At 33.5% G+C, this 24,602-nt stretch overlaps 1 protein-coding gene across 1 annotated transcript in view; it reads right to left on the bottom strand.

Annotated features, from left to right (window-relative positions):
• The window catches only part of HCN1 (hyperpolarization activated cyclic nucleotide gated potassium channel 1), a 378,126-nt gene that overhangs the window by 111,059 nt on the left and 242,465 nt on the right, over positions 1 to 24,602 (bottom strand). Inside the window, exon 4 of the mRNA XM_032281138.1 lies at positions 635 to 853. Within this exon, the coding sequence (XP_032137029.1) occupies positions 635 to 853 (219 nt within the window). The remainder of the gene's footprint in view (positions 1 to 634; positions 854 to 24,602) is intronic.

Raw genomic sequence — 24,602 nt, 5'->3', positions numbered from 1 at the left:
TTGCCTATACTTACTTTTTCTCTCTCTTTTGAGGAAGTTTAGAGCAGCAATCATTTTAATTGGCACTTTGAGTATAAGAATACATCATAGCAGCTGTTAATATGCAGTTTTAAGACTAGAGAATATGGCGACTTATCTAGATATATGAGTAATATGCGCTCAGCTAAGCATATGGATTGTAATATAAATTATGATTATAGCATGAGGAGCGGTACAGAGGGAAATGTACAATAGCTGCCTGTCTCCACTTAATCAGCTAACATTTTTCTAACACGTAGGAGAGAAGGGTTTATTTTAACTATTGAAATATGATAGAGAATGAGTCATGATAACATCTTCTATCAGCTTTAGACATTTTGAAACCTGTAAGTATTTTTTATGTAGATACAAAGTCACATTTAAAAAAATTCATGATTCAAAAAGGAAATGAGAAACAAAAGCTATGAGAACTATCTTGAAGAACTCTCAAAATGTCAAGGAAGACTGAGTCTTTTTACTTTAAATATTTTCTCTCATATTTTGATAGAGGAGACAGTTGAGTTATCTTGAACACAATTCAATTTACTGGTTCAGGTTAGCTGGTCAAAGACATTAGAGCTGGTTAAAGACATTAGAGATAAATAAAATAAATTACCTTCTCTTGATATTGCCGCCTTGAAGAATCCAGAGACTGGATTAAAGCGGTGGCATGGCCAACAAACATGGCATAGCAGGTGGCCCCGACGATCATGCTCAGCATGGTAATCCAGAGGTCAGACATGCTGACTGGGGCTTGGGCTCCATACCCAATGCACAGCATGTGACTCATAGCTTTGAAGAGTGCATATGAATACTGCTTTCCCCAAGAATCATTCTGGAACATGAGAGAAAAAGAAAATTGACTGAGCCATTAGGATCGCAGAATGAAAAGTGAGTAGGACCTGTACACAGAAGTATTATAAAATACTGAATACTAGAAAAATCCTTATAATGGAGCATTTACAAATGTACTTCTCAGTAACTGTGAATTAAATGATGATGTTTTAAAACTCTTTCCTACCATGATGAAGTGAAAACAGTCTGCTGTTGATTATATGTGCTCTTTGACAGTTTTAAGTTTGCTATTTTTAAAACCAAAATTTCTTTTGGGACAATAGTATTTCATGTAATGATGCCAAGAATGAATGCTTTAAGGTTTCAAGGAAATGTGGTCAAATAGTATTAATAATATACTTACAAGCTTTGAAATGAAGCAGACAGTGTGACAAATACAGGCCAAAGTATAGACATTTTCATCAAAACCATGAAGTTCAGATTTTAAAAATTCATATTGATATAGTTGTATAGTTCTTAACACTATAATTTTTCTTAAATGAAAAGTTTAAACAAACATATATTGGAAATAAAGGTCTGATAAACACAAAGACTTCCTTGAAGCCGTCTCTCAAAGTGACGTATGTTTTGCTTTGTGTCAGGATTGAAGAGTGTTGAGTCTTATTGGCTTTTTATAACATAATAAAATGAAATAGGCAAAAGAATATCTTGGCTTATGTCCTGGGGGAAAAATTAGGAAGTGCTGACTTCTGAGATTACTTATTAGTTGTAACTTCTGATGTCATTTCAAAATAATGGTAAGCTCATTTTTAAAAAAATGCTGTCCAATGTATTTTATCTAACTTTTGTTAAAATTAAATTTTTTTTAGATAAATTTTTATTGAACTTCCTAATTCAGGTATTACACAATTTATGAGAACCATAGAAAAATGGAAATGAGGGGCCTCTGGTTATAATGCAGAAAAAAAAGTTGTTAAATATAATAAAATATAAGGATTTTTCCTTTAAGACTATTTTATTATTTATAAAACAATGTGATAATAGTGATAAATGAGTAATAATATAAACTCAAAAATTTCAAAAATTAGTATGTTAATGTTATAATTATATGTAATACAATAAATAATACTGTATTAATGTGATATTTGATTGATTATAAAATTTTTCTGGTTTATTTTTCTGAAAATTCATTTCTTAAATTATCAACATTTATACAATTATCAACATTATTTTCAATGATTTAGTTGAAAATGACATCAATTTCTCTTGGCTATTGCAAGATTACAAATAATTTTTAATACTTAATTTTGAGCAATATCTTTCTATTAATTCAAATGTTATCAAAACTATTAGGAGTATTTTATAGGCTGTGATATTAGGGTCAATATCTGATAATGTATTTTAAAATATATATTTGAGTACATTTGGAGCTGATGATTTTCATAGGAAACTTTTCAATAAATATTGAACTCATCATACCAATCAGTTTTATACCGATTTCACATGGAATTCAGTTTTTACATCTGAATTTAATTTTTTAATTAAAATTTTAACTTTTAGGTAATTGTAGATTTACATGTAAGTTATAAGAAATAATAGAGAGCTCCTATGTACTACATTCACTCAACTTCCCCAGAGGTAACATAGTGCAAACTATAGTATAGTTTCATAGCCAGGAAATTGACATTGATATTATCTACTCAACACATTTTTATTTCACTAATTTACGTGTACTCATTTGCATGCCTGTGTGTGTGCGTATTCACGTCTATGCAATTTTGTCTCATATGTAGGTTCATGTATTTATTACCACAGTCAAGATACAGAACAATTCCATCACAAGGGTTACTTATACTGCCTTTTATTGAATTGAATGTTAAATGTAAATGTACGCAATAATGTTTCAGTGTTACTTCTGACATTTCCTGTAACTTGTCAAGGTTGTGCAAAAACCAAAAGTATTTTCCTGATTTGCATGTAATTCAAAATGCCTGTTTATATATTGTATTGCTATATTTTTTAGTGACAAAGAAAGTTTAATTTAAAAATTGTCTTCCTTGTGAATAACTGATTATATTAAAACTTCATATAAAAATCCTGTTATTTTTCCATCAAATGTGAGCCTTAAATTTAATGTATATTTCTAAGCTGTGGACATTTGCTATGCAATTTTGCAGCAGGTTTCAAAACTGGACATTGTAAATGCTGAAGAATTCTAATGACTTTCTAAAGTTCTTACTGCAATGCCCATGTGTAACATTGATTTTATAATAATTTATTTACAAAGTTTACTGCCCGAGTGCCATGGGTATTGTATTGGAATTTAGGTGGGAGATATAATATTTGTGTAGATACTACAGGGATGGTCCCTTGGGACTGATGAGAAAGCTGTCTACTCACCGTGGGTGTTTTCCCTGCCTGCCTGAGTAGCCACTTTCATCTCCCATGACTGCCTTTGTTGCTGCTTAGTCTCTTGCTGTGACAGATAGTCACTGCTAATCTGGGCCCAGTCCTAGTTTGGTCACATCCGGGACACATAGCATCTAGACTGCTGAGTCATACATATGTTGCCTTGCTGCTAGGCCAATTGCATGCTCGCTGTGCCTACAGGCCTGAATCTGTGTGTGTGCTGCTGCCACCGTGCAGCTCTGCTGCTCATGTTCACACCTTGTTGTCCTAGTGGACTTCACTTACAAAACATAAGTTCAAAGATAAAATTATTAAGAGTTTCAAGATGGCAGGAGCAGAACATTAAACCAAGTATAGGGTTATTTTGACAATGAGGGGCCCTGTGCAACTTCAAAGTCACATATTATTGAAGCCATACTTGCATTTGTCAAATTAACTCTTAATTATCATAAACTTTTGTCAAATCAACTTTTAATTATCATAAACTTTTCAAGCTATTTTATTCTGAATAGATGTGGATAGTTTCGCTGGTTGTTAATGGGGCTTTTCAAAATCTAATTTGTAGATTTAAAAAATATAATATAAGATTTAAAAGCCCAGTCTTACAAACCTCAGAACGGCACATAGCTGCTGAAAAACAAAGAAAGTAACTAGCCCCATTTAGCTGAAAGGATTAAGGTTCTTAAAGTGAAATTCACTGTTATTTAATTATAAAATAAAGTTCTGCTCATATTAAATTATCCTCTCTATATGTGTATTTGTGTACAAGTAAAAAATAAAATTTAATTTTAACACTAGAAAATTACTCACGTCATATTTTAATATGTATGTAGTGTAATAAACTCATGCAAAAACTCTTATTTTGGAGAATGAACAAATTTATACTTTATTTTATAAGTGAAAATGTGTAAGTCTCAGAAATACATCTAAGATTTCCAAAATTCTAGATGGTCCATGAACAAGAAATGGTATATTCACATTTACTAAAATGTAAACTCTAATTCAAGATTTCATTCCTCCACATAAGGACACAGAAAAGGTATGTTGTTAAAGCATCTTCTTAATGCATTTAGATAAAATGAACATAATAAAAAGTTCAATGGGTGTCAAGTGGAGACTACAGTTTAATTCTATAGATATTGTTTATTCCTTTGTTTTTGAAAGGAGGCAGAGTATGGAGCTGGAAAAGAAAGTTTAATTGAGTTTCTGAAAATAATGCAGCTATGCCTATTTTCATTTATCTCACTAGGGACATAAAACATACACCTGCACATACATGCTCTTAAAAGACTTAAATATGTATTTAAAATGCTTTCTTATTTTTAATAATCATGGGTACATTTTCTGTTTTTAATTTTCTCATGTTTCCATTCCTCTCTCTCCACATATTCCCAAAAACTAGGTATGGATCATTCTGTACCTTTCTCCATGCTCATATAATCACACACATACACACATACACACATCCATGATTCTGGCTTTTTTTTTCCCCACAAAAATGAATCATATTATATATGTTCTTAATGTTTTTATCACATAGAAAATGGCTTCAAATAATCTGTTGTTCACAGAACTAGGTAATAGTCTGTTGATCATGTCATAGTTAATTCACTCATTTTTCCATTGTTCTCCAACTTTTGCCACTACAAACTATTCTGTAATAAATAACTTTATCCATATATCCTTTATTTCTATCAATATGACACCCAAGAATGTGATTGTTGATTCAAAGAGTAAGATTTTCAGTTAGATTTTAAAATACATTGCCAGACTGATTCAAAAGGCAGAACCTTTTCCAAAACAATGTCTAAAAATATACTGTATGAACTTATATAGTGAGAAATAATAATCCGTTGATACTTTTATTAGCATTTCCCTAGCTGGGGAATTTGAGAAGGCGTTCATGTATTTATTTACCAACTTGACTTCCTCATCTCTAATGAAATTTTTATTTTTTTCATATTAATTTGCAATGCCTCCTTGAAGACTAGATATCACCCCTTTAACTGATATGTGAGATATTTATTCTTGATTTATCATTTTCCTATTGACCTTCTAATCATATAATTTCTCACACAAATACTTCAATTAGTTTATGCAGGAAAATTAAATCTGTAATTTCCTTGACAGCTGCTGGATTTCTCATATTGATTAAAAAGGTATCTCTAAATGAGATTATTTCTATGCCCTGAATGTTTTTACAAATTATTTTATTTTTGTACATTTTCTTTATTCTAAATAGATTGTCTTTTGTACCAGTATATAATTTTTAATAAATCACCAGGTCTACACATAGAAAAAAATACCTCTTATATTGTCTCATAAAAATGGTGTTTGTTTCTGGGCTCAATATTTTGTTTCACTGCTCTGTTTAGCTATTTTTATACTGGTTCTATATGGTTTTAATTATAGTAACTTTATAATTTATCTTAATATGTAAATTAATTTATAATTATTTTAATATGTATGTAAAAGAAGGATCCATCTTAATTCCAACATGAGTTTAAACTGAATTACTATGTGAGGGAATTTGAGTAAGACCATGGGTCATGCAGGTAAAAATCTAAATACATGATACTTGATATGGAATAGAAGTATTTGGAGGCTGAGAAAAGTTACCAAACCCCACACCCCACAGTGTGTGTGTGTGTGTGTGTGTGTGTGTGTGTGTGTGTGTGTGTGTAATTTTAGTCAGTCTAAATTATAGAGAAGAAATAGGAGAGAATGAGGAACATTCCAGAAATAGGAGAGAATAGGGAACACACCAGGAAACACAGTGGTGACCAGAGCCTGAGTCCTTAAAACATTTTCAGTACAAAATGGGAAGTCATTGAAAAATTTTGAGCAGAGAATGATATGATCTGAACTGTACTTTAGGAAGATTGATCAGGTAGAATTGTAGAGTACTGGTTCTTAACTAAGGATGACTTTACCACTTAGGAGACATGTGGCAACAAAAAATATCTGGAGACATTTTAGTTTTCACAACTGCCAGAGGTGCTATTAATATCTAAAGGGTGGAGGCCAGTGATGCTGTTAAAAATCCTGCAGTTTACAGGAGAGACTCCCTCATCCTGCCTCACAACAAAGAATTGGATGGTCCAAAATATCAGCTTTGGTGAGGATGAAAAATCCTCAGGTAAAGGAAGGTTATAATAAGGACCAAATACAGAAGTCAGTATAAATGGTATTACAAGTTTAAGATAAGTGAAATAAGTTTATATTATTTAAGAGAACTTAAAGTATAAAGCAACAACAATAAATAATTTTTAGAAGATGGTATCTACAGAATGTAGAATATTAGACTTCTATGAAATAACTTAGGGATTCATGATAAATTCAGAAAGTTTAATGAAACATAGCCAGCCTGCCTCTGCCCTTCCTTCCTTCCGTCCTTCCTTCTTTCCTTCCTTCCTTCTTCCTTCCTTCTTCCTTCCTTCCCTCCCTCCCCCTCTCCCTCCCTCTCTTTCCCTTTCTTTCATTTTCTTTCTCTCTCTTTCTTTCTTCTCTCCTCCTTCCTTCCTTCCTTCCTTCCTTTTTCTCACTTTCTCTTTTAATAGAGACACAGTCTCACTCTTTTATACAACCTGGAGTGCAGTGGCGTAACCATAGCTCACTGTAACCTCAAATTCCTGAACTCAGGCAATCCCTTATCAGCCTTCTGAGTAGCTGGGACTACAGGCATAAGCCACTGCACCTGGTCCTTGGGCTATTCTTTATAAGAGTGAGTGATTAGGCATAAGGATCTTCTCTGGTACTCTACAAGGCCTATACTGCTTTCTTTAGACACTGAATTTTGTCTACACACATTGTGTTTGCAAGGGCCAAGCAAACCATAACAAAAGAATCTAAGCATTTAGGTGGCAGATGTGATTCTGAGGCTGGTGTTGAAAGAATTCCAAGTACATAGAGGAATGATATCCTAACCCCTCCCCCACCATACCTGCATACCATTAAAATCCCAGGAACAAAGGGCTTGTATTAATTAGTCCATTCTCAGGCTGCTAATAAAGACATACCTGAGACTGGGTCATTTATAAATGAAAGTGGTTTAATGGACTCAGTCCAACATGGTGGGGGATGCCTCAGAAAACTTACAATCATGGCAGAAGGAGAAGCAAACACATCCTTCTTCACATGTTGGCAGGAAAGAGAAATGTCAAGCAAAAGGGGAAAAGGGCCCTTATAAAATCATCAAATCTAGTGAAAACTCACTCACTACCATGAGAACAACAGCCTGGTGGTAACTCTCCCACCGTGATTCAATCACCTTTCACTGGGTTCCTCCAATGACATGTGGGGATTACGGGAACTACAATTCAAGATGTGACTTGGGTGGGGACACAGCCAAACCATATCAGAGCTCAAGGAAAAAAATTAGATTGACTGTGATAAAACACACACAAAATGTTATCCTTATAAGCAGTATGATGATAAATAAGATACACGGTTCTAAACTGTTTGAAGCACCAATTGTTACGTTAAACTAGTTTAATCATGAGTACTATTCTTACCATCATTTGACAAATAATGATACTGAAGGAGATAACATAAGTGACTTGCCCAAAGTTAAAAGTTTTTAGTGGAAGATTTAGTGTTTTCAATACAGGCCGTCTCCTTCTAGGGACCACAGAATTAATTATTACATTATACCGCTCTTGTTTTCATAAACCTACAATCATCACAGGTCCCCCCCACCCCCCGCTTTGGGCATCCTCTTTGCCTTATTTTAATCTACTACCATTGAATAAGGGCTTGAATGGGAGATTTAGGCTATCATCTGAGAAAGTTTTGCGAAAATCTAGGAATGCTTGTAATCCCATTCTGCCTTACTTCTTGTATTATGTGGCTATTCCTTTTTCATCTTGTAAAGATGGCTCTGTTATATTTTAGTCTACATCAATAATATGGTATTATATATGAATGAGAGACTGAATACTCAAAGTGCCTTACCATACAGTCCAAATATACTCAGTTTCATAGAATCTGAATCCTATAGACAATACGCAAATAAGATACAAGTGAACTGTTTCAATTGAGGTTTATCTTGTTTTCATTTTAAGTAACAATGTACCAACAATTTGTTCATTTTAGATTATATTTTTGTTATTCAAAGTGTTTATTTAGTTAATCACTTCACTGAGGCATCATTGAAATTTTTTTTTTTTTGAGGAAAAGATATTGAGTCAAATTAATGGGAACATAGTAATTACCTTTGCTTATTCACCTGAGAACTTTCACTTAGTAATAATGCATTTGGAGCTTTCTATAGTTTTGAATGAAAATACTTTCTAGGCATTTGTTTTGACATCCTGTCCATATTGTTACTAAATCCAGGGAGTCAGGGTGAAGGGCTATTTAAAAAAAAAAAAAAAAAAAAAAAAAAAAGAAAGAAAAAGGAATCTTTATTCTCCAGTGTCCTATACCTCCTGGCATACATTCAATTCAAACTTAGCCACTCAGTAGCCTGCCATGGGAAAAAAAGCTATCCAGTCCATCAGCTTTCACATAAACTGTAATTTAGTTAATTTAGGGGGCCAAAACTTTCCCTTATTGAACATCAGAATTAATTTTTCTTTATTATTTGCAAGCAAATACAAGTATAAACATGTTAAGTAGGTAAAATATTAGGAAAATCTGAAATATGGCACTCAGAGACTCTGAAGTGGACAAACCGACTGCTAAAGTATTGATGAATCAATTGGATAACAAAGAGGTGAAACTAGAAAGCAACGAGTAGAGTATGAATTCTTCAGAGCTAGGCTACAAAATGTTGGTAGGTGTGTCTAATTTTCTCCTGCAGTCATTGGATAAACATACCATTTTTAAAAAATCAATCATAGAAATGCCAATCAGATAGAATGTTACATTTAAAAGTTCTTTTGGAAAATAATATTGGGTAGCATAATTCATCTGCAGTCATAAGAAGTATAACAGGTCATCAGTTTCAAAAAAGAGTGCATTCATTTGAATATACCATAATTTTACTGTCTGTATATAGTTGGTCTTTGAACAAAGCAGATGTTAAGGATGCCAACCCCTGGCAATCAAAATTTGGGAATAACTTTTGACTTAATTAATTAATTAATTAGAGACAGGGTCTTGCTCCCTTCCCTAGGGTGGAGTACAGTGGCACAATTATAGTTCTTTGCAGCTGGAATTTCTAGCTCAAGTGACTCTCCTGCCTTAACCTCCCAAGTAGGTAGGACTATACATGTGCACCACCATGTCCAGATAATGTTTAACATTTTTGGAGAGAAAAGGTTGCCGAAACTGTCTTAAAGAAATCTTTGTGGTTCTGCCTCCCAAGGTGCTGGGATTATAGGCGTGAGCCACCTTGCCTGGCTAATTTTTCTTATATTTAGTGTTATGATCTGCATAAAAACATTTGTACTTCTGATAACAACGCTTTGCCTTATAAGAGGGTTCAAATAGTTTTTAACAGTAAAATATAGAATATTGCATAACTAAATTGCTGTTGCCATGAAGAGTGATGTCTGGTTATTTTGAGAGCTTGTTCTCAACTTGTTCCCTAGTCAATTAATCGCTCAAGTCCTCAGTGTATGTTTTCTTGCTTCGATAATGATGAAAAAATACATAATTTGCATTAAGTAGAGTTATAAATTAAAATTTAGTGATGCTTGATATCATGGATTTTTTTCTCCTATTTTCTTTGATGTTGGTATATTATTTAAAATAAAAATTAGATAAATCAATACATTATTTTAAATTTGACTTGTTCATTAATCCAATTTTTTATACTAAGAATTCATTAGTACTTTTTTTAAAACAAGCCCCAAAGTCAACATTATTTAAATATTTTAAGTGTGATGTTTCTATTACAATGAACTTTTCAAGCAAATCAAGTATTTCCATGGGGCATCTCTTTGTTTATATAAATAAATATAAGCAAATATATTTTACATATGTTTATATACAAATATTAGTAAATATATTTTATGTGTATATATGCATATATGCATTAATATAAAGGCACCATAGAAGAAATTAGCATACACTGAACAATTATTTATTGCAAGGTACTATTATAATATCATCCCACTGCTCTTAACTGCCTTGAAACCTAACCTGATACTCTTATTATGGATAGGAAATGCAAATGTTGGAAAATTAAATAACTTAAGTTCACATACTTGTAGGTGCCAAATCTGGAATTCAATCACAGATCTGTCTGAACCACAGTATAAACTCTCTTCATTCCAAAGACCATAGTCATTTATTTTATAATTATTTATATGAGTAAAAGTCATGACAATTATAACATGGAATTTCCAGGCATTTTAAGAACATAACCATAACATAGAAATTCTTTAAACTGTTTCTTCTCAATCACCAAAAGACAGCCTCTATTATACCTTAAGGACATCTAGAGAGAAATTATCTAAGGTTTTCATTAGAGAAAAACACTGAGGTAAAATTTCCTGGAGAGTGTTAGGTCAGTGAAGATAGCTGGACTTTAAAATTGTAGTTCACTTTTATATTTTCCTATTAGTCAAAACTTTTAATAAATTCTTCTTTCCATCTAACCCCAAAGCCTGGGATCAAGCAATCTAGACAGTTATGTGCTAGGAGCAGTCCTCTGGAAGAAAATCCTTGACTGAGGCTCGGTGCTCCAGATTACGAAAGATGCAGGTGGCGTAGGGTGACAGATTCAATCTAAAACACTAATCGATGCTGTGTGCTTTCACTCAACACCTGGACAAAGGAAAATAAGTACAATCATGCACTACATAATGATGGTTCAGTTAACGATGGACAGCATATTCAGCATGGTCCTATAAGATCATAATGAAACTGAAAATGTCCTATCTCCTAGTGACCCTGTAGCTATTATAATGTTGTAGCACAACGAGTAACTCATCTGTCTGTGGCAATGTGGTTAACAATGTTTTGCATGCTACTGCTTCTGAAGACATTCCAGTGGGACAAGGTGTGGTGGTAGAAGACAGTGATATTGATGATCCTGATCTTGTATAAGCCTAGGTGTATGTGTGTGCTTGTGTCTTAGTTTTTAACAAAAAAATTTAAAAGTAAAGAAAAAATCAAATAGAAAAAATCTTATAGAATGTAAGTATAAAGGAAGAAAATATTTTTATACAGTTGTACACTGTGCTTGTGTCTTAAGCTAAGTGTTATTACAAAAAAGTCAAACGATTATAAAAATAAAAATGTTATAAAGTAAAATAAATGTTAGGGTAAAATAGGTTATTATTAAAGAAAATCTTAAAAATAAATTTAGTGTAGCCCAAGAACAGTGTTTATAAAGTCTACAGCAGTGTACAGTAATGGCCTAGGCCTTCACATTGACTCACCACTCCCTGACTCACCTAGAGCAGCTTCCAGTCATGCAAGCTCTATTCACATGTACCGTCTTTTATCTTTCACACTGTTGTACCATCTTTTATTTTTTATACTGTATTTTTACTATATCTTTTCTATGTTTAGATACATCAATACTTATTGTGTTATCATTGCCTACAGTATTCAGTAAAGTTAACATACTGTAGAGGTTTTCTGCCTAGGAGCAACAGACCCTACCAAATAGCTTTGGTGTGTAATAGGCTATACCATCTAGGTTTGTGTAAGTACCATCTATGATGTTTTCATAATGATAATACTGCCTAAGGACTTGCTTCTCAGAGTGTTTCTTCATCTTTCTAATGACAGTAATGACATCATATTTGCTAAGTGCTATTATTTAATGTGCATGTTTAAATTAATTTTATGAGCTTTCACCAAGTGGTTTTAGAATGATGATTCTCAGATTAGTAGATCATCTCTTTTGATGGCATTCTTGAATTGTTTAATGCTGCTATTTTGATGTTTGAGCACAATGGAATGTTAAAAACTACTAAAACAGTGAAATTATTAAAATTAAAACAAAGAATGATATACATATATATTTTTGTGCTGGGCTCAAGCTTCTGCTCTTTATATACAAAGTAGCTGCCTAATACATTAAAGAAGCAGAAGAGTTAAGAATGTCTTTCATCCTATGTGTAGTCTTTGGGTGTTTACTGTCAGTTATCAGATCGTAACATTTATTAAATATGCATTTTCAGTAGATGCAATTCTCTTACCATATATGAGAGTAAGGTATTAGATTTTATTTCTATATAATTTGCATATATATCAATTTATGTGATAGATGGTGCAATGTGGAAAGAATTTGTACTTTTTATGATACTTAAATAGGAGACTATATAAAAGGCTGATATAGTAACAGGCCCTATATAAAAGGGCTAATAAATAATAAGCTTTCTGTTTTCTAACTGAAATACTTGTGTAAATGAGGGGATACATTTATTGCTGGTTTGTGTGCTTTAATGTAAAAATATGTTTATAGCACTTTTACCTAAGAGGAACAATTCTAACCTCTATGCAAATACATGAATCATAAAAAATGTATTAAAATATATTAAAATCTAATGCTTAGAGATAGGCATAACTAAAATATAAAAAAAAACCTTAAACTATAGAGAAAGGAAATGTGTATGCTGATAGGAAGCTTACATAGTAACTGGTTATTCATACTGAGGTTAAAAAAAGCTTTCCCATTATCTCAAAAATCATGCTCTAACTTTTACAGATTCTGAAGTTCCATCTTAGTAATGGTAGAATTTACCCTTAACACTTAACATGCCCATGGAATTTTGACGACGTGGTGCAAACCTGTTTTTTTTTTCTTTTTTTACCTGGATTTGCTACTGGGTTGGGGTTCCCACTACCAGGCATAAGAAAGAATAGTAAAATAAAATAAAATAGTGGCACACTAAATATTTTTATGGCAGACTGACTTTTATCCATCAATTCACAGAATGTTAGAATTGTAAGGGATTTGTACAAAAATTTATCCTTTTTATAAGCACACTAAATTTCAGAATCTCTACGATTATAAGATCAAAACACATAATAAATAGTTAAATATATTCAGATTACCCAACTTTATTCAAATCTGATATCTAAGGAACAATACATCTTAAGGTAATAGAAAACATTAAGTTAGTTGCCCAAGGTCTGATTTAGCTTGTCTAAGAATTAAAAACAAAACAAAAACAAAACAAAAAATACAAACTCATGTCTGATGTGCTTGCAAGTATTATTTTCATTACATTTGCATAATTATAATACTGACCATAACACTACCAACAATAGCAGAAATATGAGTACAGTTTACATAGCTCCCTTATAAGAAACTTATTAGACATGGCGATTATTACAACAGCCTTGTGGTAGCAAGAACAGTATTATCTTCATTTTACTGATGTGGATAAAGTTCAGAGTTTCATTAAGTAGCCTATTGTCTCATGATAAGCAGCAGTATCTCTCTACCAGATCTGTAGGCTGCTGATTGCACATACAGTGCCTGCAAATCAAATTATTATTGTAATATACCTGGTAAAATGGTGAAGATTCTATGATCTCTATTGCCCAATATTTCAATAGAGTAATCTATTTCAGGCAAAAGTACTCTTATGAGATCTATAGCTAATCAAATTATATAGAGAACCATTCTCCTAATCTAAAGTTATTTTAATGGCACATTTAGAACATGAATAACATCAGTTAAAACTACTGCCTCACTCTAGAAACATATTTTTAGAAGTCATATTCTTATTTACAGCTAAGTTATAATTACACAAATCAGCAACAATGCATGTTTCTCAACTCTAAAGGCATGACTTTAAATTGCAAACAAATAAATAAAGCTTCAGTTACAAGTAATGCTAGAACTTTGTTTATTGATTATGAAATATAACAAGATAAGCCTAGGAAATCCCCTGCTGTGTAAGGCTGTGTAAAAAGGCAGAAAGTATTAAGCACTTAAAGCTATTTTTAGAAGCTTAACGCTCAACTTAAACTCTTATCCTGTGTTGTGTATTCAGCGTGTTCTCAGTATGAAAGGCTTCTGTATCAGTTACCCATCTGAGGGAACATTCAGCATTAATGTCTAAATCCATATAAGCTGTATACAAGTGTAAGTTTTATAATGTGTAGACTCCTTGATCTCACAGACAACTTCACAGCAAATTCAAATACCAAATAGCATTTAAGAGAGGCAAAACATAACTTAGATCAACACAATCAAGCTAAATACGCTTTCACTAGTAGTTACAAAGGTTAAATCCCTAGAGAATCACTTGTCTCTGATAAATCAATTCTCCAATCACATTACATTTGAGTCTCTCTGTGTGGGTACATTGTGGTGAGAGCAGGAGGAAAGGGTGGGATGAGAGAGAGAGAAAGAGAAAGAGAGAGAGAGACTAAGAGAGGCAGAGAGATACAGATTTCTTTTCAAGGCCCCGATTATCTTCTCTCAGGCGTATCTCTCAATTCAGATATAGACTGATTTGGAAATATGTTAGCAAACAAGCACAGCAAAAAAGAGTATTTGAAACAATCTGTTTTATTTTCCCTCTCTATTTCTTTTAACTTCTGTTTTTTTTATTCTACTCAGTTTCAAGACTAAAAAGATGGTGACTCAGGCATAATTCCTTTTTCTCATGAGCTCCTTTCAATTATCTAAAATCAGGAAAAAAGGACATATTCAACCATAGTATTACTAACCAAAGAAAATAAAGTGAAGCAGGGTCCCTTTAAAATTTAGTGCATTCCATTTGAAATCATGCTTATGAGGCTATTCTAGCTATTTTTTATGGCATAGAGAATAAAATGAAGGTTAAAATGAAGGCTATTTTACCTTTAGGAAAGAAATCATTTTTACTGCATTTCTGAATTACAAGAACATTAAGAACAAAGCAAATGCAACCCAATTAATATTCTAATCCATTTATGAGGTTTCTGTTTTCAGGAAAGGAGAAGAAATGGGCAAGGTAATTAAATAGACCCAGAAATGAAGCATCCCTGACTCCTTCAGTAGAATTCTTATTTGCTTCCAATCCTAATATTACCTAATGCCAATACTTCCCACAATTCTGACTACTTTGGGTATGAAGCATAATTACTGGTGATTTTTGAAGGGAGCATACTACTTAAGGCAATTCCTGTAGAAGAGTGCTTAACCAGGCATAATGCCAAGTTTGCCAAAAATTGGCAGACTAACTTTAAGGAACACATCCAGACAGATGATAAAAGTGTCTTGCCTTAACCTCCTCCAATGTGGAAGGAAACAACACTATGGCTTACTGACAAAGCAAGAGAATGCCTTAATAATCATCAGCATACATTGCTTAGTCAACAGGGACTGTTCAAGAAAGGAAGTAAACATTCAAAGCTTAATGATTTCTCTTGTGGATAGCTTCTATGACTCATGCCAGATTTTCCTGAGCTAGTTCTAAAATGATTTATCTGCTTCAATGAGTCAATAGTGTTTTATCTTCACTTTTCTTTGGGCACTAGCAATAAAGGTTAACAAAGTCATCTGTGTATACTCAGGTGTGGGTATCTGTGTATGTCTACTCCAGGCTGGCCTAGAAGAAGTGTAGCATTGTGGTCTCCTTTATGTACAACCAAACCTGGGAGCACTGTGCCTCCAGGTTCTGTGGACAGTGGAGCCAGAAACAGTGTAAGCCTCAGAGAGACAAATGCAATCACACTGCAAATGAGGTTTGAGAGGAGTGCCTAATTCTTTGATCAGAGAAAAAAGACGAAGAATAGCCTACTCAGAAATCTCTCCCTTATCTTCTTCTGAGAGGCTTGAAATTACCTCTATTAAGTCTCTCTCTATTTACATAAGAAAGTAAAATGAATGGAAATGTCTCTGGAAGGCTGCTATTTGAATGCCTGTGCATTGCATTTAAGTCACTATTCAAATAGCCTCCTTCCATGGCCTAGAGTTTCTATAGTTTGCTCCAGTAGGGTTCAGGTTGATCCCCAAAAGGCTGGAACTGGGTGAGCACAGATTGACAAAGGATGAAGAGGGCATGAGGATCATCTTGCAATAAATTATTTTGGGGAAGACAAGGATTGAATAGCATAAAAGTTAATGCAAATGGCAGAGGTAGGACCCTCCAACTGAAAGGAGAAAAAGAGTGAATGTTTATCAAGTACATAAGATGGCATGCAGAAAGATTGCCATTTTGGAACATTCTTGGCTTGTCGTTGCCACCTATTGAAAATGCAGTGTGTGGTTAAAATGGGGAATGATTCAAAGGGTTCTTTTTATTCTTTAATCGATTATGGTGAAGTGACATGCTAGATTAGTGGTAAGTCACCTTAGAAAGTTGCCTGAGGACAAAAAATCAGACACACAATTCCATACAATCAGACATATGGGGAATAGAAGGTTTTACAGAAACTTAGAGTAGGAAAATAGCTAACTCACAAGAGATTAAATCCCAGAACATTTATTATTCCCAATGAATGTGAGATCTAATCAAAGGAATACAGTGTCAGAATAAGTTAGGAATAAAAAAATTAAATATTTTAATTTCAGTTATTTTTATGAATTTACCTGACATCAACACTGTTGAGATACAAGATCATTTTGCCAGAAAAAGTAAATGTGTTGACATTTCTTTGTCAACCATTTGGTGCCTGGCAAGGATAAATAATAGCATTACTGTTATTTATAATCAGCCCCACACATTGATAGTGACATAGCTGACTGATTATTCCAATTATACATGCCAATTTGAGGATATTCAGATTTGTTTTTGGTTAGGTATTTTTCCATAGTTTGTTAGCAACACCATGCAGGAGCAAATTGCATAAGTAAGATGGCTGGACTGTCAACAAAATTTAGATAGAAAACTTTCAGAGGTAGAAATGAAAAAGGAGAAGAATATTCAGCATTTTAAATGGTAATATAGTCACAGGGATATGGAGGGGCAGGAAAATTTGGTTAAAATAGTAATCTTGATAACATTAGCCATATAGGAAAATTTTTATTTTACAATGAACTATGACATTTCCAAAGACAAATGTGGTAAGGAATCAAGGTGTTTTCAAAGACAATAATCTACTGCTTGGTTGAAATCTTGAAAAAAATAGATTCATAATAAATTATCTTTTTTAGGAAACTAAATGATCAATAATATCTCTACGAACATAAAATACAAAAACTAAAGCCAATCTTAAAGCAGGATTTCACATATTTTGAAGCTTAACAATTTGTTGCCAAAGTTTAAGAAAAACCACTAAATATCTGAACTTTGTAGCATACTCTAGATATTAATAAATTAAACCAGGAGAAAAGGAAAAACAGTTTCAGAAAGCAAATCTTTACAGTCAATTCACCAATATTACCCATATTACCCTATCATAACATAAGTCTGAACGCATCACAGGGACTCTAAGCTACCATTCAATAGACTAAGCCGGAGACATACAGCGATTGAGTGAACTATCACAGGTCTCACTCCAATACCATCTTAGTTATTTGTTATTCTTGCCTCCGTCCTCCATGCCTTCCCTTCCCATAAAACAATCAACAAACTAAAAACAAAGCTGGGTTACTCTCAATTATTTAGGTGAAGAGAGTTGAATATGATTCATCTAAAAAAGATAGGCCTCTCTCTTGACTTCTCATCTTATATGATGCATTTGCCTCTACTCAGCTTTACACAGACACCCCAAATCTGTGTGTCCAAACAGAATTCATTCAACCTGAGTATGCTGCTGATAAAGCCTGATTTTCCTGAATCCCCAGATGAGTTTAGTATCACTTGATTGACTCCATGCTGTACTCCTCTTTTCTCTACTGGGGGTGTCCAGAGCTTCTGGACAGAAGAGCAACGAAACAGTGTGTGCTTCCCCATTACCACTCAAATACCAAATAGTTATCAGACTAGCAGCTTTGAAATGCATATTTATCACAAAACAACCAGTCAAACACACACAAATGACAATTAAAAAGAGTCTTTCTTTTGTCCCATCTCTTTACAATACCCAGGTTCCCATTCCTGCCCAATGCTTATCTCAGGGCAGTCTTATGGTATCCCTTGATTTGAGGCTATCTTAGGCCCTACTTTTGGTTGCTTCTATTATTATTTATTTGCCATATGTAAAGCAACTTGGAATCCTTAATAACCATGATTGTCTTTTGCGCATTTCTTCCTTGTGATGCTTAATAATTTTGAGGTCAGTTGTTTACTTTCCAAGGTTTTGTTAAAATGAAATTACACTTCTGTAATCAACACTATGTCATAATTAGATCTTATCCTGTCATATCTTATAAGCAGTGGTTAATGTTAAACTTACCCATCTGTTCTTTCACCATCCTTGTATTTTGATTCTGCTCTTTTATTTCTAGAGCTACATAAGGCTCTTTCTAATCATGATTTTACTTTGCTCTGAAATAGAAAAATATAGCTCTTCTTCTTTGTCTTAATAAAAAATATTTTTTTCTATTTTTTCTTTTCTAGATTACAACAAATTTTAATAATTTACCACCTCAGTTTAACTCCCTTTCAGTCCATTCTTCAAAGCACAAGTCAAATCATGCCACTCCCATGCTTAAAGTCATAGCCCTAGAGTAAGTTCAGCCTTTCATGAGAATCACAAAAACTTGGGCATAATATATCCCTTGCATCTCTCTTGAGCAATACTGCTTAACTTTCCTAACCCTTATAACAAAACCCAAGACTGTACACCTGCCACCCTGAATTACTTGCAGTTCCCCAAACAAGCCAATTCATTATGTGCTATGCTTTTATATAGGTAGTTTTCTCTGACTCAGTGTGTTTTCTTATCTCCTTTCTCTTTGACTGGGCACTTCTACTAGTCTTTCAAGATGTGGCTGATTTTGTAACTTTCTCAAAGATCAACCTTCATCCCTTGAATTCGGCCTTTCCAGCCTGATTTAGCTTCTCGTTTAATGGCCACAGCACTTGGGCTTCCATTTATCATATGATTGCTGTACCAACTGTTTATTTGTTTGCTTTCATCAGTATAACCAAAGCTCCATAAGGGCAAAGACCGTGTCCTAAACATTTTTATATCCCAGACATTTAGCAGAGTGATTGATATGAGTGGTATCTAGGAAAAAAATTGAACTGAATTATAACAGTATACAAATGCTATCCTGTTTGATAATGTTAGCACAACTACCTTGAATTATGTTTTAAGTTAAAAAGCCAGATGTTTTCATCTGAACCACAAAGGGAACCAGTATCTGTCATTAAGACTCAGGGTGTTCTCTAAATGGGATTGAAATGTGAACTTTAAATTTAATGGAATTTAAATTTAACACATGCCCTTAGTTGTCTGATCAACTGTTCTGCCAATTTACATTTGCATAGAAGATATAATAAACAACTTAAAATATACTTTAACACTAATAGAAAAATTAAAATAATGCAAAATATTTCAAACGTATTAGGTATTATTTTAATCATGAATGCATTATCAGGGATAAGCATCACTGGCTAATTGCCACTCCTCACTTGATTTACTCTAGGAAGGAAGGCAAATGTCCCTTCACAATGATGCATTTATGCTTTCCTGGATTCAAAGTGCCTAGAGTTAAATTTGGAAACACCACTGTAGTAATGCAAATATTATTCTTCACATATTTTCCTCAGGAAACAAATATGGAATGTATATATGATATATACAAATTGAAAAGCTGCATAACAGAAGTTGTTTTTGGTTTCCTTAAATGAAGAAAATAAATACAGCATTTACATTGAAGGTAAAAAGTGTGGTCTATCACTCAGATTTACAAATGTGACTAGACTAGCGAAATAAGTGCTTATAGATTTGGTAAGAGAAGGTTGAAGGCAAATACATTAATACACAGTAATACACACACAGTACTATAAATACGCTATTGTTTATTTACCTTAGACGTTTCCTAAGCATATTAGAAACAAAAGCAAAATAATTTTTTCACTTTCATAAACACAATTAATTGGATAAAATTGTGTTCAATATGGTCAAATTTTCATTTTAGTGTAGAAAATAAAAGTGGCAGAAGTTTTCCCATAAAAGAATAAGCTACAGATGTTGGACAAATAGGGGACACTAGATCTTATCTGCCCTCTACCCCTAACACATTAAAAAAGGACAAAGGCAATGAAATATTTCAAAACTTCTGTCTTTAAGCCTTAGAAAGCCTTTTTGCCTAATCTTAGAATTTCCTGGGCTTCCTAGAATCATTCTTCATGTATGGACAAAAAAACAGAATGCATTCAAATACACTGAAGTTCGAATGTGCTTTACAAACAACCCTGAACTAGTTTGAAATTACATAGAACTCAAAACTCAGTAGTAATGAGAACATTCAGATGTCATTTTTCTCAGTGCAGTGCCAGGCATGTAGTATGTACTCATTAAATATTAGCAGATTGTTTATTTTCAAGAGATAGCCCAAGGTATATATTGTAAGTAGACTTTGTCTACTTGGTGTACAACCAATTAAATAAGTGGACGCTAACAAATTTCTCTTTCACCTACTACATTAATGTAATTATTTCTGTAATATTTTAGTATGTGAAAAAAACAAAATCCTAGCAATTATCAGAGAAGCCATTCTTCATCAGTATTTTGTACTAAACTATGTCAAGGTCAGAGTTAAGGGTAGAATCTATAGTTTGTGTTTACTAAGTACTGTAGTATTTAACCTTGAGATGCTGTTTTGTTATAGCTATTGGAGAGAAAGCGATGGCCATATATCCAGTTTCATTTCTAAAATAAATACAAAGTCATTGCCTCTAGTAGGTGACTGGAAAGAATACAGTGTGATATTCTTAATTGTGATATCCAAGATAAAGCTGATAATTTTGTAGACCTTCTGAATGTACTCAAAAATATAAATAAATATAATAACAAGTTATCCATCGTCAGCTATGATCAATTTAATTTAGCCAAACAGACAAATGCAGTTCCTTAAATAAGAGCTACCCAGGGTCTCATTAGAGAGGAAAAAAAAAAAAAAAACAAGGTCATGCTCAAGGTATATGACTTCATGGTGGAAAATTTCAATCCTCCAAATACCTCCCAGAAAAGAAACTAAAGGCTAGGGAAACAACTGTCAGGCTGATTTCAAAATCTCATTTAGACTACTGGACAAATAAAAAGATAGAAAAAAGTAGAAATTCTAAATATACTGAGATATATTTTTACAAAGTAAGGTTGACAAGGTTGAGGTTGGGCATGGAATGTCTCTTATTAGAATGGCATGCAGAATTCACTGCACAAGTTTGAATCTGGAAAAGTGGGTATCTAAAATAAAGTGGAAGTTTTCTGAGAATTAAATTTAAGAAAAAAGTAAACAAAGGACTACAAATTGATTTTATAAGTAGATACAAATGCATTTTCCTTATTTATCTTTTAATCTTGTCTTGACATATTTAGAACGATAAAAGAAAAAGTGTTTATAATGTACTCTATTGAAATGCAAGCAAAGAAAGGTGAGAAAACATATTCATTAAACTATATTTATTTAATAATATATTCAAACATAAGGATAAATACATTTTTCTACATTATACATGCTTCTATTTCTCCCTCCTTCATATATATAATGTGGCCAAATCAGCATTATTTTTTAGTTCAGATAAGCTCTGTTATAGGCTAAAAGCAGTCACCTATCACAGAGTTCATCTGAGCTAACAAATAATGTTTATAGCATTAATGGACTTCTAATTTATTTAATATTGTTTTACATGCAGCTTTTAAGACCAAGCAATCTGATCCTTACTAAATGACACTATGATAGAAAAAACATTTTTAGGCCAGAAAACCCATAAGGAGAAAAATAGTGTATTTCCCATTAGAATCTAATGCTGATAAATCAATATAACTGTCAACAGCTGGGTCCTAAGATTAACACAGATGTGGAAAAGGAAGGCAAAATACAATTATAAAAATGGAAGCAAACACTATGCTTAAGGATGTTAGAAATCTGGAAATTCCTTTTTTGAACAGAAGATATAAATCTACAAGCCAGTTTGCCATTAGAAAGTTCTAATGCCTCTCTGTAAGAATATTTTATTTTAATTTGAAGATGTATATATAATTCTATATGTCATTGACATAATCAGATCCAGAAGTATCACCAGAGCACAATTACACAATAAAATTGAAGTGACTATCTTCATCACAGACTAGTATGAGAGATTAGAGTTATGCATTTCAATTCCATTTGCATTTGTGCCCCCTTCGTGTTAGGAATCATAAAAGATGAAGAACTTAGTTTTTGACAGGTATGTTGGACATTTTCAGGAACTTGGGATGAACTTCCGGGAAGCTCAGAGTATGGTATACTATAACACTTTACAAGCTTCCTATGTTAAACAAACCTAAAGGACTTTGAGTTATTATTTCTTATCTTGAAAGAATTATGGCATAGCAACTAGGATAGAAAAGCCTCACAGAAACACTGGAACAAGTTACCAGGTAGCTGCTTACCTAGTACTAGCAAGTAGCTAATGAGAAGCACTTCAGATGCAAAGAGCCAACACCCTATTAGACAGGCTGATACCCTGAGAGCATGAAGAATGAGACAGAAGGAGGCAAACAAGAGCATGCTAATCAGAAGCCTATAGGAGTACTGATAACCAGGATGCCAAGCAATCTAGAATCAGAAGCCCTCTAAGATATTTGAGTAAATAAGAGAGTGTTTATATTATACTAATAAGACAGTGTTTCTGTTACCTAAGAATGAGACATTGTGCTGGAAATCTCTTTGCCCCTCCAAATCTGTTCTTCACCTGCTTTTTGTTCAGGAAATTAGCCTGTATGGATGGATTCCAACAACAAACTCCCTTACCCCCTGACTTCAGTTGGTTTCAGCAATGGAGAATCCTGAAAGAACATCAGAGGGAAGAAGGAAAACGTGGCTAGTGCTGGGGGCTCCCACTTTGAAGACAGTAAGCTGGCTGTGTTTTCTGTTGAAGGTCACTCCCCCATGTCAATGCAGTCCTGTCTACGTTACTTTCTTTGCTGGGTTTTAGTGTTGGGAACAGTTCTGTTACTATTATCCCTGGAGTCCCTGATATCCCCTATAGTCCTCAACATTCCACTTACAACTTGGTAAACAGTCTTCTTTTTAAAACTTGCTTCAACTTTGTAACTTAAGAGTGACATCTGTTTTCTGTTGGGACCCTGCCTGTGCATTATATAGGTAGAAAGGGGAGAAACCACATGGAAAAACAGAAAAATAAAAACTCACTTGAGAGTCAAGAAATATTGGCTCAGCATCAATCATTAATAACTCTGTGCCCTTAAGAAAGCCATTTATCTTCTCTAGCCATCTTTTTATTTTTAAAAGGCAAATTTGTGAAGGGATCTGGGTTTATTTTTGCCTTTAAAATTTATATTTTTATGACTCTAAATATAGAAAACATGATTATAAGATGGTTGGTATCTATTTTTTTTACATCCTGCTTGGATTCTGTGGCACACTACGGATTGCTTTATCAATATTAATCCTTATTCTTCTACAGAACCCTCCAAAATTTGGGGTGGCAATATGCCCATCTTAATAAAACACATTATTTATACATTTTGGAAGAATACGGCAGCCAAGTGATTTAGTATTGACTAATGAGGTGAAAATCAGAGAAACAACACACATTAATTTCTCACAGTTCTGAAAGTGGGAAGTCCAAAGGTGTCAGTATGGTTGAATTCTTGGTCAGGTTTGTCTTCCTGACTATGTTCTCACATGGCATTTCCTTGATGCTTGCACACATAGAAAGATATTTTCTCCCTTCCTCTTTTTATAAAGGCACTAATCCCATTTATGGGGTATAGGACACTACCCCAAAATACAGCACCTTGAAAACTGAGAACACAGCAAAAGCAGAAAGGTCACTCTGATTTTTTCCCACTTTCTGTGTGAGAGGTAGACATAAAAGAATTCTCTGATCTATCTTCCCTGAAAATAGGTAAGACCCTCACATATAACAAGTGTACTGCCCATATGTGGAGGAGAGGAATAAAAATGCAGAGATGACAAAAAGAATCTGAACAAACAGGCCTTGCTAAGTTCCCCCAGTTTATTGCCATTAGATCATGCTGCCTTTTGTCAATCATGCTTCTACAAGACTGTCTACTCTTCATCAAACCTAAGCATAAAAATACAGGTATGCGGTTTTCCCTCTTTCTTTGAGTCTTCCTTTCTGAAGGCTCTTGTGTCACATAAAGCTTTGTTAAAATAAAAGTAATGCTTTTCTCTTGTTAATCTTTCTTTTGTTGTAGAGGTGCCAGTATGAATCTTGTCGTGGGTGAGGGAAAGATACTACTTTTCTCTCTCCTACAATGTCATGGAGCCTCCACCCTCATGACTCATCTAAATCTAATCACCTCCCAAGGGCCAAACCTCCAAAACCCATCACTGTGCAGATTAGGACTTCAACATATGAATTTTGGAAAGACATAAACATTTAGTCCATAGAAAATGTCAATTTTCTAACACTATTATTAAATAATTATAATCATATATTTGTGCA

This window comes from Sapajus apella, unplaced genomic scaffold (genome assembly GCF_009761245.1).
Source record: "Sapajus apella isolate SASKATOON/1434 unplaced genomic scaffold, GSC_monkey_1.0 scaffold1, whole genome shotgun sequence".
NCBI lineage: Eukaryota > Metazoa > Chordata > Mammalia > Primates > Cebidae > Sapajus > Sapajus apella.
This window is presented reverse-complemented; position numbering and strand designations above follow the sequence as displayed.